Raw genomic sequence first — 15,572 nt, 5'->3', positions numbered from 1 at the left:
TAATATGACAAAACCCAATAATTTGTAGTTTAACATGGCATAGATTATATGTCATTATATTAAAATCACAAATACATAGAGAAACTGGTTAGTATGGTACATGAGGTAGACTTTTGACTTGAAGAGATAAGAAAGAAGGCTTATTCTAGGTTTAAAAAAAAGAGAGATTTTACTGGAGAAATTCAACAAAGGTTTGGTTGCCTAGGTGAGAAATAGGGAACAAGAGCTACAAAAGAAGAATCCTAAGCACATAAATGGAATAATCATAGAGTAAATATCATAACCATTAGAGTCACAGTTTAATGGAGATTATCATTTTCCCAAGTCTTTGAAATTTTTCTTTAGAAATTAAATATATATATATATAATTATTGAGAAGGCTGTTTTAAAATCGTTGGCCGCAATATCTGAAGCTAGTAAAATCTTAATAACTGGCAAGTAATATTTCTAAAGGACCAAGAAACAATAGAAAAAAATTGAGAGACAAAGAAGTTGTAAACTAAATAATAACCCCTGGTAGAGAGAATTTAGCCTGTGCCCTTTAAGTCCTCCCAGTCGAGTTCATGGTTTAAATTCCATGTTCAGCATATACGCTCTTGCAGTATTTCATTTAGCTGCCTAAAGAAGGGAACGGGAAACTTCAGATTCTGGGTGGATGGCTGAGATGAGGACTCAGGGAAATTACAAAGCAGAAGACATAAAAAAGAGCAAGAGGGATGAAGACAGCTAGAAAGAGCAGAGGAGAGCAGGGGCAGGCAGACGCTGGCGGGAGCTGGGGTGGAATGATGCCCTGGGGCTGGGGCCTGGACACGGGCGGTCAACAGGGAGGAGACTCACACCCCAAGTTCCAAAGGCCCTGGACGGAGAACGCGACCCCGCCCGGGTCTCCCAGGGCCTTCAACGTTTCAGGCAGGAACTCAGAACACAGGGCTGGGGCCTCGGGGACAGCAGGCTCACTGGCCAGTACTGGTCCGGTCGGGACAGAGGAAGGACAGGGAAGGGGACAAAGGGAAGGGGGTCAGGGCAGATTGGCTCAGGACACAGCCAGCCATGGAGCTGTACCTCAGCGCCTGCTCCAAGGCGGCCAATGTCGCCGCCAACAAAACAGCCACCAGCACCACGGCCAAGGACAGCCAGCAGTGTGGAGAAGTGAGTGGCCGTGGCCTGGGGCCCATGGTGTCGGCGGGCCTGGTGGAGAGCCCCTCCCCACGCAGCCGGGCTCGCGGCTCCAACCGTCCGGCTGCAGCCCGGGCGGGTGGCCTGGGATGCCCTGCGGAGCGGCTCCTCCTGGGTGTCCTTGGCTGCAGGGTGAGATGGCCTAAAAGACGAACATCAATTATATCTGACAGGGAGCCCACAAAACCCAGCTTCCCGGGGTGGGAGCAGCTCAGCTTCTGGATCTGCCCCTTGGGGTCAAGCTACCTGTGATCCCAGGAAGTGATTCAATATATTTCACCACGAATATAAATGAAAAGGTAAAAGAAATACGTTTAACTGTTTGACGTTAGTGTTCTTTACCCTTTTCCACTTCTCTAAATTGAGAGACTTCGGTATCCAGAAGGACATTAAATGAACCTGTCCTAATGTCCACAACAATAAAGTAATAATAAAAATTATAATAACGCAACCACATTATACTGAAGATACTATTTAGAATGTGGAGTAAGCAATTTCAAGATTGTTTGGACTGAGTCTGGAGCCAGAAAATGTAGATGAACACATTTTTTTATGAACACATCTAGAGTTTTTAAAATAATAGAACTTTTGTGTTCAGTGATTTTTAATTTACATAGAAATAGGATCGAAAGGTGAAATTTGTCAGTGTTGGCTGGCTTTCATTATGTCTTTAAATTTTAACTAATAGCAACATGGACTAAATTCTCAATAAAACATTTGCCATGAATTTTTATAGCTACTATTTTAACTCCCTTTATTAAAAGAATACTCCACCTCTATTTCTTGAAGACCTCATTGTGAGCCAGCCTCTATTCCTAAAACACTAATCTTCAGATTCATGTTTTTTTCATATATTTTTATTGTAATTAATAGAAGGGTTACATGATATTTGCCAGATAGAAGGTGCATTAATTCCCATACATTGACACCCTTTCACATGTCTTGATCCCATTTCCCTCCTCCCCCACCCTCACCCCTCATCTTGTTTTCCCCCCTTCCCTATCATGTTTTTATACCCACCTGTTCTCACCAGACATGTCTTTATCTTCTTTGTCCTTAACATGTCTTTATCTACTTTGTACTCAGACCTGGAGAATCCTTTCTCCCTTTCCCAACTATGAATTTGAATAATGCATCAAGGGTCTTTGTAAACAATCACCAATCCAAACTACCACATCTTTGCTCAGATGTCACACATTCTTGACTTGAATGTTCTTCCTCAGTACATTTATAGCTGAATGCCATGTTTATTTCCCTTAAACCCTAAAAAAAAAAGTTCTCAACATTTCTCCTATTCCCACTTCTTAACTTTACAGTCTATGAGGTCATCAGAAATAAGTAGGATTCCTTTGATATGTGACACATAACTGGCATATTAGTCATTTAAGGCTCCTATTACAAAGCAATATAGCATAAAGAGGAGAACTTATCACAGTTCTGGAATCTATTCTGATATCAGAGTACTGAAAAGTTGGGTTCTGATTATGACTCTCTGGGGCAGAAAGAGAACTAGAGAGCTCTCTGTGGGGTTTTTCCCAAGGTCATTCATCTCATTTGTAAAGCATCACCCTGAAGATTTAATTACCTCTCAAAGCCCCAGCACCCGATGTCATTGAGAATTAAAAATGAATATATTGACAGAGGAATGGGGGAGACAGTCTATAACAACTGGAAAAAATACAATTTCTCATTATAAATACCATTCCATTTTAATTTGGTATAACATAGTAATTAAAAATTCAGCTCGTACTTTTTAATATCTCTCTGTTCATCCCTCCCTCTATTTCCCTCTTAATGATTAAGTTAGTTAGATGGGATTTTTTTTAAAGTTCTGGTGCTTTATTGTACTCTAAAGTGAATATAAGTTATGAAAATTTTCTATATTTTTCTTTTAAAAACATCAAACTCCAGGATAGGGAAACAAGAGGTTTATCTTGGTATTTGTTGTTCTTAATGTCCTATGTGAAGCAATTTGTTTTCTCTCTTTCTTTTTTTTGCCAGTCCTGGGCTTGAGCTCAGGGCCTGAGCACTGTCCTTGGACTTTCTCAAAGCTAGAGCTCTACCATGTTAGCCTCAGCACCACTTCTGGCTTTTTTTTTTTCCTATGTATGTGGTACCTAGGAATCAAACCTGGGTCTTGGTGCACGTTAGGCAAGCACTCTACCATTAGGCCAAACTCCCGGCCCCTCTTTTCTCTTTTTTTTCCCCTGTCTTATGGTTTATCTCATGTTGCTACTTTATCTGACTTTGTTACCTGGTATGTTGTATATACATTTATGTGTTTATTTGAAATAGGGAAGGGGGAATACAAGATGATTTGAAAGGGGGTGAAGAGAGGGAAAGTAGTAGAAAAACATGAGAAGGGGTATCAATGTTCAAGAAGTAATGTACCCACTACCTGATGAATGTAACTAGAACCCCTCTATATGTTATCCTGACAATAAAATACAAAAAAAAAAAGAAAAGGAAAGAAAAAGATAGAAGAAAAGAGTTTTGACTGTTGAGCCGGGAGTTTGGCCTAGTGGTAGAATGCTTGCCTAGCATGCAGGAAGACCCGGGTTCGATTCCTTGGTACCACATACTTAGAAAAAGCCAGAAGTGGTGCTGAGGCTCAAGTGGTAGAGTTCTAGCCTTGAGAAAAATCCAAGGACAGGGCTCAGGCCTTAAGCCCAGGACTGGCAAAAAAAAGAGTTTTGACTGTTAGCACAGTAAAGAACTGGTGTTTGTTGAGAAGATACAAGAGTACTTTGATTTTATCATAACATAATTTATATATATATTCAGTTTCATATATTCTAAAAATTTTTTAAATAGCAACTCTGAGGCACTTTAAATCATAATGATCTTTTTCTATTTTTTCCAATGATTTAGATATAATAATTGAAATTAATATTCATTTGTCTTTTGAATGCAGTGCTAGATCTCACAGAGGACAAAGGCAACAGGAAAATCTTAGGACTGGCTTGATTGCTTAAATCAAATTATTTACCAGTCCCTTTTTTTCTTCTTTGTCAATTTAAAATTAAACTATTGTTACAAAATTCGAGTCACATGTACACAAACCAGGTTTGCCAGAATGTGTTTGACACACTACTGACAGTGATGCAATTCTGTTTGGTGTAAAATTCATCCTTATTTTTGTCTGCTTCTTGAATTATGCACACAGTATTACTCTTCTTTCTATAAAAATCAAGTTTTGGTTACTTGTCAAACAATGGTCTATTATATATTTCCAAAATATTTTTAAATGTAATCAATTACTAGTCATAAAGCCTGACTTTGTGAGAATGCTTTCTTCTGTAAAAATCAATTTGCCTGTTACTTTTCAAATGATGTTATATTATTACATACTTCCAAAATATATGTAACTCTAATTAGTCACCAGTCCAAAAGGCTGACTTTTGTGAGATTAATCTTTCTCTCAGTTTGATGTCAGATCAATAATTTCTAATCCTTTATTTTAAGTGATATAGATAGACAATGGAAGGGTTATCCTGGATTTGGTCAACATATTTTCTGTTTACAGGTTAGTTGATAAGGTTTAATCTTAAGAAACATACTTGTCATAGCTGAAAGTCAACATAGAGCAACATTATATAGCAAAATGTCACCATTCAAATGAAACAGAATCAATCCCTTCTTTGACTTACTATTATTGACTCTTTCAGGAATTTTTGTGGACATTTAAATGTGTCACACTGAACTCAAGACTATGCTATAAAATTCCTTTATTTATATCCTTAGAGAAGCATTTGTTAATCTTCTTTCTGGTGAACCCACATGGAAAGCATGGGTATTCAGTGTTAATCAAGAGGTCAGACACAACAAAGAAGCTACTGCTCAAAGCTTGTGCTTTACCACGTGAGCCATAGCTACAACTGTATTTTTGGCATTTTGTTTTTTAATTGGAGAAAAGAGTTTCATGGACTTTTTTTCATTGGCTAGGTTCAAACTGCCATCCTCAGCTCTCATTCTCATGAGTAACTAGGATTACAGGCATTAGGCAGTGACAGCCAAAAACAAACTCTTTCAAATATAAAGTGATTCTACCATATCATATTCCTCCTACCTACTCCCTTTGCCCATAAACAAAGCAATCTACCTATGTTTGTTGTGTCCCATACAGCCAGTCTCTTGAGTATCCATGCATCACACCCTAGTTCTATCTGAAGAGAAATTAAACACAGAAATCCCAAGCTGGTGATTGTAGGAATGTGTGACTTAGTAAACAATGTGGTATGAAAGGGCAAATTCTGATTTTCTACCTACCAAACATAATCCAATTTTCTTTCCCCTGATTCTTGATTTGGAATTACTATGTGCTAAAACTTGTGTCACTTTTGCAAAAAAATTAAGAACAGAAGGAACACAAAAGGTCAACAATAGAACAACTTATATACTTGCTTCCATTTTCCACTTTTCCCCTTGATGAGTCCTCACATAACACCTTTAAACAATTAATCAAGAACTTGCTTTTATAATGCTTTAACTCCTCAATGAGTTGAAATATCTGTGCTGATTCCTCTAAAGGAAAAGATAAAGAAAAGTTAATTGATTCTCTTCCTTCCTCTATAGGTTAGTAGTTATAGGAGGTGATATTTGGCCTTTACACATTCAGAGATGGCTTATTTCTTGTGAGTTTTCTCTAAAGCTTGTTATTCACGCCCTAAAACTGTATGATATAAACATTGGTTTTTCTTCTGATTGAAATCAGATTTTTTTCATTAACTCAAGATTCCTTAACCACAAAATTTTAACAGCTATTGGCATCAATCATTTGTTCAAATTTTTCATTTTAACCATATTGAAAGTTGTCTATTTTCCCCATTCAATTGAAATATAAAAATTATAATTAAAATATTATCTTATAAATATAGTAATATTGCAAAATATACAAAAATATAAGTATGGTAATATATATATAAAGATTAGATCGATAGATAGATATAACAAGTACTTTTAAATATAGTGTATTAACCTGGAAGAGTAAGGACTGAAAAGAAAGAATCCTTGCATTGGCTTTATTCCTTAGAAAGTGTATACCATTCTCTTTCTTTTCCTTCTGTCTGCTCTGGCTCAAGGCTAGTGGTTGAGACAGATGAGGTGAGATGCTAATAGTGAGGCTTTCATTTGAGTCATTCAAGGAGGCTAAGAAAAGAAAGAAGTCAGCTCTGCTGTCCAAAATTCAGTTGGTGGTTTATCCATTAATTTCCTCCCACAGTGGTTTGTTTTGTAGTCATTCCAGTAGGTTATTTAAAAGTCATTTGTTTTACTTTTGTAATATTGTAAAAACCTGTGTTTGCAGCTCTTTCGACCCTCCTATGATTTTAACCTGACTGATCCTTACTGTCGACTTTTGGAAACCCAGTACAAAAGTCTCCATGATCCACATTTAAGAGAATACCATAAACGCAAAGATATCCTCAGGAGATTAAAGAAAGGTGGCTACATCACCAGCAATAATAAAGTAGGTTGAAAATTACAGTTGTTATTTTAAATCAGTTACTATCTTCAAATTTGGGTAATTGCTTATACCTTAATGGAGGGCCAATATCACATTTAAACATTTAGCTTGGCCATAGATGATAATGAGCCTTTCTACAAAATGCTCTGGAATCAGAAAACAAGTGGAAGTATTTCCTTTGCCTTTATATTCTTTGTAAGTATCAAAGATTAAAGGTAATTTCAGAAAAGCTTATATAAATTTTCCCAGCCAAATCATAGTACTGTATTTAATTTTTCTCTAAAATTATGTCCTTTATGGAAACACAATTTTAAAGAGAAGGAAAAAAATTTAGCATTTTAAAATCCTGCCAAAATATTATTTTGTATTAGAAAGTACTTATACCTACAATAACAATCCAATTAATTATTTGGACTTGTTATTTTAATAATTAATTGTGAGTAGTTCCAAATTTCTTTTAGTGTAAGTCACAATAATCAAGTTAGATTTGTGGGGAGGAATTTTCTATTAAATAGCAAACAGAAAGACACACCCATGACACCATACCATAGCAAGTTATTACTCTTGATGACAAAAGTATCATTAAGATATATGGCATTAGTACTTTTCTTCTGGAGAATGACTGTTAATTTTTAAAATATTTACCTTTTTATAATCTCATATCTTTGTTTTTAGATTGTGTGCACCTTGAGAGAATTGAACAAGTACAGACAATATCTTACCAGCTTAAAGTTAGATTTTGAAAAAAACTATTTAAGGGAACAAGTAAGTTAAAATACTTAATTTTTGTAAGCCAAGTTTAAATAAAGGCTTATTAATATGGGGAATATTCTCTTACAATATTCAACCTTTAACTATTGATAAAGCAATTAAATATTCTTTCAAATATAAATTTAGAACAGGAATATGTAGTGCTATATTTGACCAAGTAGAAAGGAATAGAGTCATATATCAATCCCTACACAGAAGCTGAACTAATATTTATTTGTTCAGTAATTAGTTCAGTTAGTAACAATTAGTAATTGTTAATGATATTGCTAGTTAGTATATGCTGCCAGTAAGAACTGTCTATTGTCACAGCAGTATTCTGAAGCTATAAATCAAATCAGTTTTCACAAGAGGAGATATTCCCTTCCATAATATCCATAATGTCTTTCAGGAAACTGAAACAACAAATTTCCTGTGTGCTTAAACACACACATGTGCACCTGTTTTCATCAATAACATATTAATTTTAGATGAAATAAAATATTGGAATTATGACAATGATAAGTAGTGTCTTCCTTTTCACTCAGAGGTTGTGTATGAAGTGTAAATTCAAGTTTAAGAAAGTATGTCTTCAGAATTTTGTTTTGTAAAGTTGAGTCAAATAAAAGCAAGAATAAATCTTGCACACTTCAAAGTATTTTCTATTTCACCTACTACTGTTCTCTGTGCCTAGATTTTCTATTACAGTCTCAATGGTTTTATTTATCATAGCTAAGTCAATAAAGTGTCATTTATTTTGTTCATTTGTCCATGTCTCTAAAGGATTCAAAAGACTTATTTGCAGTTAATCACTTATAAAATATAAGAATTTCAACTATTTTATTTCTAGAAAGTGTAAATAATTCATTTTCTTCAAACAGGCAATGATTGCAAAACAACTCCATAAGCTACAGCAACGCAATGAAATGGATGTTACACAATTTCAGAACTGGTTGTTACAGGAGGGCACCCAGTCTGTTAAGGACCAGGAGCGGTTAATAAGGCACAGGTAAAGTGAAAATGAGCACCTATGTTACAAATACATTGTGGATTCAAGTAAATTTGGAAAGTCTGGAAAGCATTGAAGGTAGGGTTTGCTTGCTTTGGTTATTTTTTTCCTATAGTAGATATTTCATTTCCTCTATATTCCTAAGTAGGAAAGGAGAGAATGGAGACCAAGCATAAGATTCTGAAATTTTGATGCTGGGATTATGAAAGGAAATGTCCAAAGTCAATATTTCTATTAATACAACATATAAGCCACAAAGGCAACTGAATAAAATCCAGATTTGAAATTGAAAGACATATTTTCAGCAAATGCCACCAAGAATAGCAATGTTTTATAAACTATCATTAAGGACTAACTTCATTCAGTTTGAGAAAGTTTAGGACAAGTTCAAAAGTAGGGCATTTTAAACCAATGATACAAATATAGACATGTGGGCTGGGAGTTTGGCCTCGTGGTTAAAGTGCTTAAGTGCTTGCCTAGCATGCATGAAGACCCGGGTTCGATTCCTTGGTACCACATACATAGAAAAAAGCCAGAAATGGTGCTGAGGCTCAAGTGGTAGAGCTCTAGCCTTGAGAAAGTCCAAGGACAGTGCTCAGGCCCTGAGCTCAAGCCCAGGACTGGCAAAAAAAAAAATATAGACATGTGTCATCTATTTAAGAAAGCAATGTAACCTTATTCTGATATTAACTAATTATATTCAAACTTAACCTTACAGTCTTAAGATCATTTCTAAGGGTTTGAATGGATAGTACTTTACTTTTCCTTCAACTGGATTAAGAGATTGGTTTGCACTGTCTAACTTGCACATTCCATAGCTTAATATCATTGTAATGCCATTAAAAAATCTGATATATAAGAGACCAAAGACTATATAAGATGTTTGAGGTCTTGTAAATTAGCTATAAATCAGTCCCTGCTTTGTTCTTTTTAAATACATTTTATTGTAATTAATAGAAGGGTTACATTATATTTGCCAGATAGAAGGTACATTACTTCACAAGCATTGCTACCCTTTCTCATGCTTTTGTCCCATTTCTCTCCCCCACCCACTCCCCTCATGAAAATCTGGGTATTTTTGTCTGTGAAATCAATTTTTCCTTGATCTCAGCCTTCCTTGCAAATGCAGATTCCTAACTGCACAGTTAGAAATGTTTTCTTGGACCAATATTTTTAATTATACTGCTGCACATTTCACCATTGACATGGCCATCATAACAGCACAGGATTATAGTAATGTTTTTAACATGAGCAAAACATTATGAGTCAGTCTATAGCTTTAAAGATCCACAAACGGTCCTGGGAGGGAAAGAAAAAGTGAACTTCTTACAGTTCAGAAAATAAAGTAAGGAAGGACATGGTTCCGAACATTAAGTTAGAAGGTAACATGATAAAGAATTCATCTTTGGTAATATCTGTGCCTTTGTCCCCCAGATACTTAGATATGATAAGTAAGGAATTAGAACAACTAGAGCGCACAGCAGAAGAGCGACGCCTGCTCCGATTGGATAGAGAAGAGAGACGACAGCGAGAATACACCAGAAGAAAACTGAATCTTCGTAGAAAAATTGAGGAGGTTAGAGATAACATTTAAAATAGATTTAAAAAATGGCTTAACGGTTCTGCAATTTGCAAACAATTTTAAGTGTAATCCATATTAATTGAAGTCTGTCCAGCTCTAAGTAATTTCAAACCCACACCTTTTTCATGATAAGAGTAGATAGGTTGGTACATAAAATAGTGGGGCAGGCAACATAACTAAAGACCACTGTATGGTGCATGAGACTGGGATTGATAGAAGGGAAAAGGAAGAAATGTGACAATGATCAAACTGCACATAGGACTGACAACCTGTTGAGATGAAACTATTTAGCACAACTACTTAAAGACTGAAACAAAAAAACAGAAAGGAAATTACTGAACCTTATCTTGCTAACTCTCCTGTAGTCCTTCATGGAGAGAAGTTTTGTTAAAAGCATTGGCATCAGTAAAAATAATCAGACCTACTTTCCCAATAGTAATGACACAAAGACTTCTAACATCACTCCATGATTGCACCATGCTTGACAATTTTTCTGGTAGGCCAATGACTCCATCATTTCCTTAGCAGTGGGGCAAAACAGGACAGTAATACTGGGACGGGAACACACACCAAACATTGTGCCTTCCAGGAGTGGAAGACAAAGGAGATGTTACTCCTGACGAAGATTGGAGAAGATGTTAAAAGAGAGCAGAGAGTAGAAGAACAACGGCGAAAGAGCAGAGAAGAGAGTGATAAAAAGGTAGGGAAGGGCTGGAAGCATTACCTAGTGGTAGAGTGCTTACCTAGCATGCCCACAGCCCTGGGTTCAATTCCTCGGTACCACATACACAGAAAAAGCTGCAAGTGACACTGTGGCTCAAGTAGTAGAGCACTAGTCTTGAGAAAACCCAATGACGGTGCCCAGGCCCTGAGTTCAAGGTGTGGCAGAGTCATTTACCTTAAGCTCTCTGAAGAGCTTTTGCTAAGTTAAGTTTGCAGGTAAAACTCATTTTGACATGACTGTATAGATATACCCTATGTGATAATCATTATACGGAGCTGAAAGTTATAAAATTGCTTTTTTCATTTGTTGAGGGTCATTTTTATTTGTGTTCTGTTGCTGTAACACTCTTTTTGAGATTGGGTCTTGCTGTTTTCCACCGCTGTCCTTGAACTACTCAGGGCTCAAAGTATTCGCCCCCTTAGCCTGAGTCCTTGAGATTAAAGTCACACAGCACAACCCCTGCCAGTCACTTCTGCCACATTGTATTGTGGACAATTTTACTGTATTTTTAACTTCCGTGCTTTTTATTTTATTTTATTTAAATTTTGTCTTAAACATGTTGTACAGGTGAGTTATAGTTACATAATTCATGAAATGAGCACATTTCTCTTTTGAGTAGTGGTACCCCTCCCTTGTTTTCTTCCACTATTTTCCCTTCTGACTCCCCTCCCCACACAAGTTGGAAAGTTCCTTTCCCACATTGTGTTTTGTGAGTATCGCTGTTGCATTGGTTTCCACGTTCTCCCATCATTGCTTTGATTGCCTGTCCCTTCCATACATCAGATACACTTATACACAAATGTACAAAGTATATAGTATATACTACAGTTGTAATTCCTCTAAAAATGCCTTAGAAACTGAAATTCTTTTTTTTTTTCTGGTTGTGGAGCTTGAACTTTGGCCCTTATCTCTTCTGCACAAGGCTATCTCCGTACCCAGTGAGCCACAGCCCCACTTGCCTTTTCTAGTGGTTAACTGGAGATGAGTTTTTAGTGCCCCGGCTGGCTTTGAATCTCAAACCTCTATCCTCAGATCTCAGCCTCCTGAGTAGCTAGTATTACAGGTGTGAGCCACTGTGCCTAGAAGAACCTGAAAATCTTGAAAATGGTTCTTAGTTTTTACCCCCCAAGTAACTTTTTTAAAAGTGTGTCCAGCAGCAGCTGTGATTCAAAGTGTGTCTAGCAACATGCATGATTTACAGTGTGAATCAGAATAAAGAAAATCAAATGTGTGTGCTTTCACACTGCCTCATCGCCTCCACTGCACACACTGTCATGCATATTCTTTGAAAATGATCCCACCCATGTTTTTTTATGCAAAGTACATCTTCATTAAAAAGCATATACCTTATAACACTCCAAGTCAATAAATATGGATCTAACACTATTAATTACAATCTTATCGATAGTTTTGCTCTAGACAAACTTAGGAATAAATATGAATTAGTTTGGTTTGTATTGCAATATACCAAAATAGAGCAATTTTGTACAAGTATTAGAAAATGAAGTATATGTAATTTTGGTACTTTTTATTTTTTAGTACTTTCTGAGACTCACTGCTCATGTGGCAGAGTTAACTTAATCCAATTTAGGTTAACTTAATCAAATTTAGAGTAATTAGCATTTTGTGGTACTTATTTTTTTCACCACTATTTCTAAATAGCACCAGGTTAAACTCAAGGCATTGTGCATGCTTTCAGGTAGGATTTCAGTTGAGCCATACTGCCACCTCTTTTTCCTTTTGCTGTGTTTCAAATAGGTTCGAGGTTAGTGTTGGGCAGAAAAATGGGTGAAATTCACTCTCCAAAATAAGCAACAAAATTCTGTATAGTAAAATAAATTACCCTAAGTGTCACGAGCTTTCATTATATTTGTATAGGAATAGAAACTCATTATTTTCTAGTTTCCTATGTTTATCCTTTAGAGTCAGAATTGACTATTTTTCTTTTTTTTTTAGATTGTAACCATCAGTTCTTTAATGTCATTGATAATTTTCTTTTTTCATATATTTGTTATTGTAATTAATAGAAGGGTTACATGATATTTGCCAGATAGAAGGTGCATTAGTTCACATACATTGATACCTTTTACATGTCTTGGTCCCCATTTCCCTCCCCCCCACCCCACCCCTCATCTTGTTTTCCCCCTTTCCTATCCAATTTCAAATAACCAAATACAAATATCCGATATATCAGATAACAAAGTGAGATACTGTAACAATATGAGATAACCAAGGGACAGCAAAAGAGATGAGAGATAACATATTACCTTAAGGACAACAATCATTCATTATATGACTTTTGTTTCTATATGCTAGAGGTCCTTTCATTTAGCGCAGAATTGACTATTTTTCTAATGTACTCTTTTTGGTAAATTGATATTAGTTTATGTGTTGTCTTTAATATTTTAGAAACAAGCCATGATAGAGAAAAAAATGGCTTACCATCTACAAAAAATGCAAGACACAGGACTTAAAGATGATACAGGAAAGAACACACTTGAACACAGAGGACAAGATGGACCAGCCTTTGAATGTGAGCACAGTAAAGAATGGCATAGCTAAATGGGGCATGCTGATCTATGTAAGAAAACCCCTTCATAAAATGCAGTGCTATATTTTTATCTACTTAGCACCAAGACTTGATCTAATCATTTCTGTTACCGTTAGTGCTGAAAAGTATACACGTATGTCTGAAAAGTATGAGAAATATTTAAGCCAAGGGTTGAAAAAATGTTTGTTTATATTGCAGTTTTTACCTTTTTTCCACACAAAACGATGTGCACTTACTACTGAACACATGCAAATCTGTAATAGAGCACCACAATGTTCTGCTATGTAGTCAAACAATAATAAAGGACAGTATTAGGACATACAGGAGGTGAAGAAGGAAGAAGGTGCAGGCAGAAAATGGGGAAAAGATGGAAAAAAACTAACGATGAAAATTTGAAAGGAGAAGTATGGATAAATGACCTGCTATGCTCAATTTATACCCACTCCATTTGATGAGAAATAGTGTAATGTTGTAGTGAGAGCCTCTCACACAGATATCAGTGTACATTTAATGATGGCTAAAATGTAGGCAGTACGCTGGTTTTGACTGTGACTATATAGCATTGGGTCAGAACTTGACAGTCAATCCTGTTCCTGCCTCGTCTGTCCTAATTTTAGGTTAGAGTCTCTGCACCACTCCAGATTACAAACTACACTCACTTCATATCTACTCTTGCCTGCCTCAAATCTGTAATGCTCTCTACTGATGATCTCTTCTGCTGACCCCCACAATTATAAGTTGCAATTCACACTGTTTGGAAAAGCTTTCACCAATACACAAAGTCCAGTCTTACTCTGATTTTTTATTTTATTGTACACTGTAGTCAGGAAGACTAGTGGTAACATGAACCGGAGGATCTGAAGCTGACTACTAACAGCCATCTCCATGCTAGCATCTGCTGGCCATCCAAATATGCTAAACCATTTTTTTCCATGTGAATTTCATTGTTTAAGACCAAAAATAATAGCTTGTAACAAGATCCTCCAAATTCCAGCACTTCACTGCTCTGATCAAATGCCACTTTGATCATTCCTAAAATACAGATTAAATGTCTCACTTTACTCCTCTAATCAGTTTTCTCAGCCTACAGTTTTCTGCTCCCCACGTCTATGAAGCCAGGTTCTACCTACACTCTAATCTTTCCTCTGGACCTTAACAGGAAGTTCCCTTCCCTTTGAATGTGTTTAATAATCTGTACCATTTATATTACATCTTCCACTACCATAATTATTTGTAACAAAAATACATTTGTGTGTGATAAATGTTAACTGAAAAATATATTATAGATACATTTTGGCTAACTGGGTTAAACTGAATATTTTTTTCATTGAGCCAATGATAGTAACTTTGTGGTTCAGACTGAAAATCATTTCAGTCATTATACTCACCTTAACATCTTTGGTAATCTCATGTATTAAAAAGTATTTAAATAAGTAACAATCTGGAAAAAATGTTATTGCCTCATTAATACGAGTTTCACTTTACACTATTAAATGTACAAAATATTAAAAATCTATTTTTCAAATGAAATGTCACTACAACAATGTAGAAAACTTCCAAAGGGAAACAGCAAGGAAAGGAATATTAGAAGACTTTGCTTCACTGACCAACCAGCAAGGTGAAAGAGGCTCACATAAATGACCATTGAGCATTTATGTAATGAGGGTATTTCACACTAAACTGCTTGAAATGAAGCTACCACTTCCTCTACCACACAAAAGGAGATACAGCTAGAATATTAAATATGTATAAATTGTTTCTAAATTTATTAAATTAACCTGTATTTGCTTATAGAAGGCTGTAAGGGAAACCCAAGAACTATAATAGCTATCTAGCTTGGTGTCTTCAACCTAGTCCCATGGTCAGGAAATTTATTACATGTTTTAATAGATCATGCACTTATTTTCTGTTTTTCCAGGAGAAATTTCTGTCTGTCCTGTCCTCTTTAGCTTGTAAATATAATATTCTGAGGAATACTTCTTTTTCCTTGCCGTTTCACATCTCTTCATCTTCTATCTCAATCCACCAAGTTTTAGCAAGTGTTTTACTGCCTCGTGGACTTGAGAGGATTGTCTATCTTGGGAAATTCAATTGTCAGTGCCACGAAAGTAATTATTTTATTACTTTCTTTTAAGTTTCTACAAAGAAGAAAAAGAGATCTGATGAAGTAAAAGTAGCTGGTGACCAGAAAGCCTCTAAAGAATTGAACGGTAATGATTTTGAGTAAGAAATACTAAAAGCAAATACACTAATTGGAGGAAAAGCTGATATTGGGATAATATGCTGTTTTGACTGTGTGGTTTTGAGAATTTAATGCCA

The 15,572-nt window shown here is 35.9% G+C and overlaps 1 protein-coding gene across 1 annotated transcript in view; it reads left to right on the top strand.

Moving 5' to 3' along the window:
• The first annotated feature begins 982 nt into the window (after positions 1-982).
• The window catches only part of Fsip2 (fibrous sheath interacting protein 2), an 80,422-nt gene continuing 65,832 nt past the window's right edge, over positions 983-15,572 (top strand). The window contains exons 1-9 of the mRNA XM_090342500.1: positions 983-1,149; positions 1,350-1,475; positions 6,482-6,643; positions 7,316-7,405; positions 8,269-8,396; positions 9,831-9,972; positions 10,568-10,678; positions 13,112-13,235; positions 15,389-15,463. Coding sequence (XP_090198626.1) covers positions 1,051-1,149; positions 1,350-1,475; positions 6,482-6,643; positions 7,316-7,405; positions 8,269-8,396; positions 9,831-9,972; positions 10,568-10,678; positions 13,112-13,235; positions 15,389-15,463 — 1,057 coding nt within the window. The 5' untranslated portion in view covers positions 983-1,050. The remainder of the gene's footprint in view (positions 1,150-1,349; positions 1,476-6,481; positions 6,644-7,315; positions 7,406-8,268; positions 8,397-9,830; positions 9,973-10,567; positions 10,679-13,111; positions 13,236-15,388; positions 15,464-15,572) is intronic.

Source organism: Megascapheus bottae, chromosome 12, assembly GCF_031878675.1.
Source record: "Megascapheus bottae isolate mThoBot1 chromosome 12, mThoBot2.hap1, whole genome shotgun sequence".
Lineage (NCBI taxonomy): Eukaryota > Metazoa > Chordata > Mammalia > Rodentia > Geomyidae > Megascapheus > Megascapheus bottae.
Note: the sequence above shows the minus strand (reverse complement) of the source record. Positions and strands in the feature narration are given on the sequence as shown.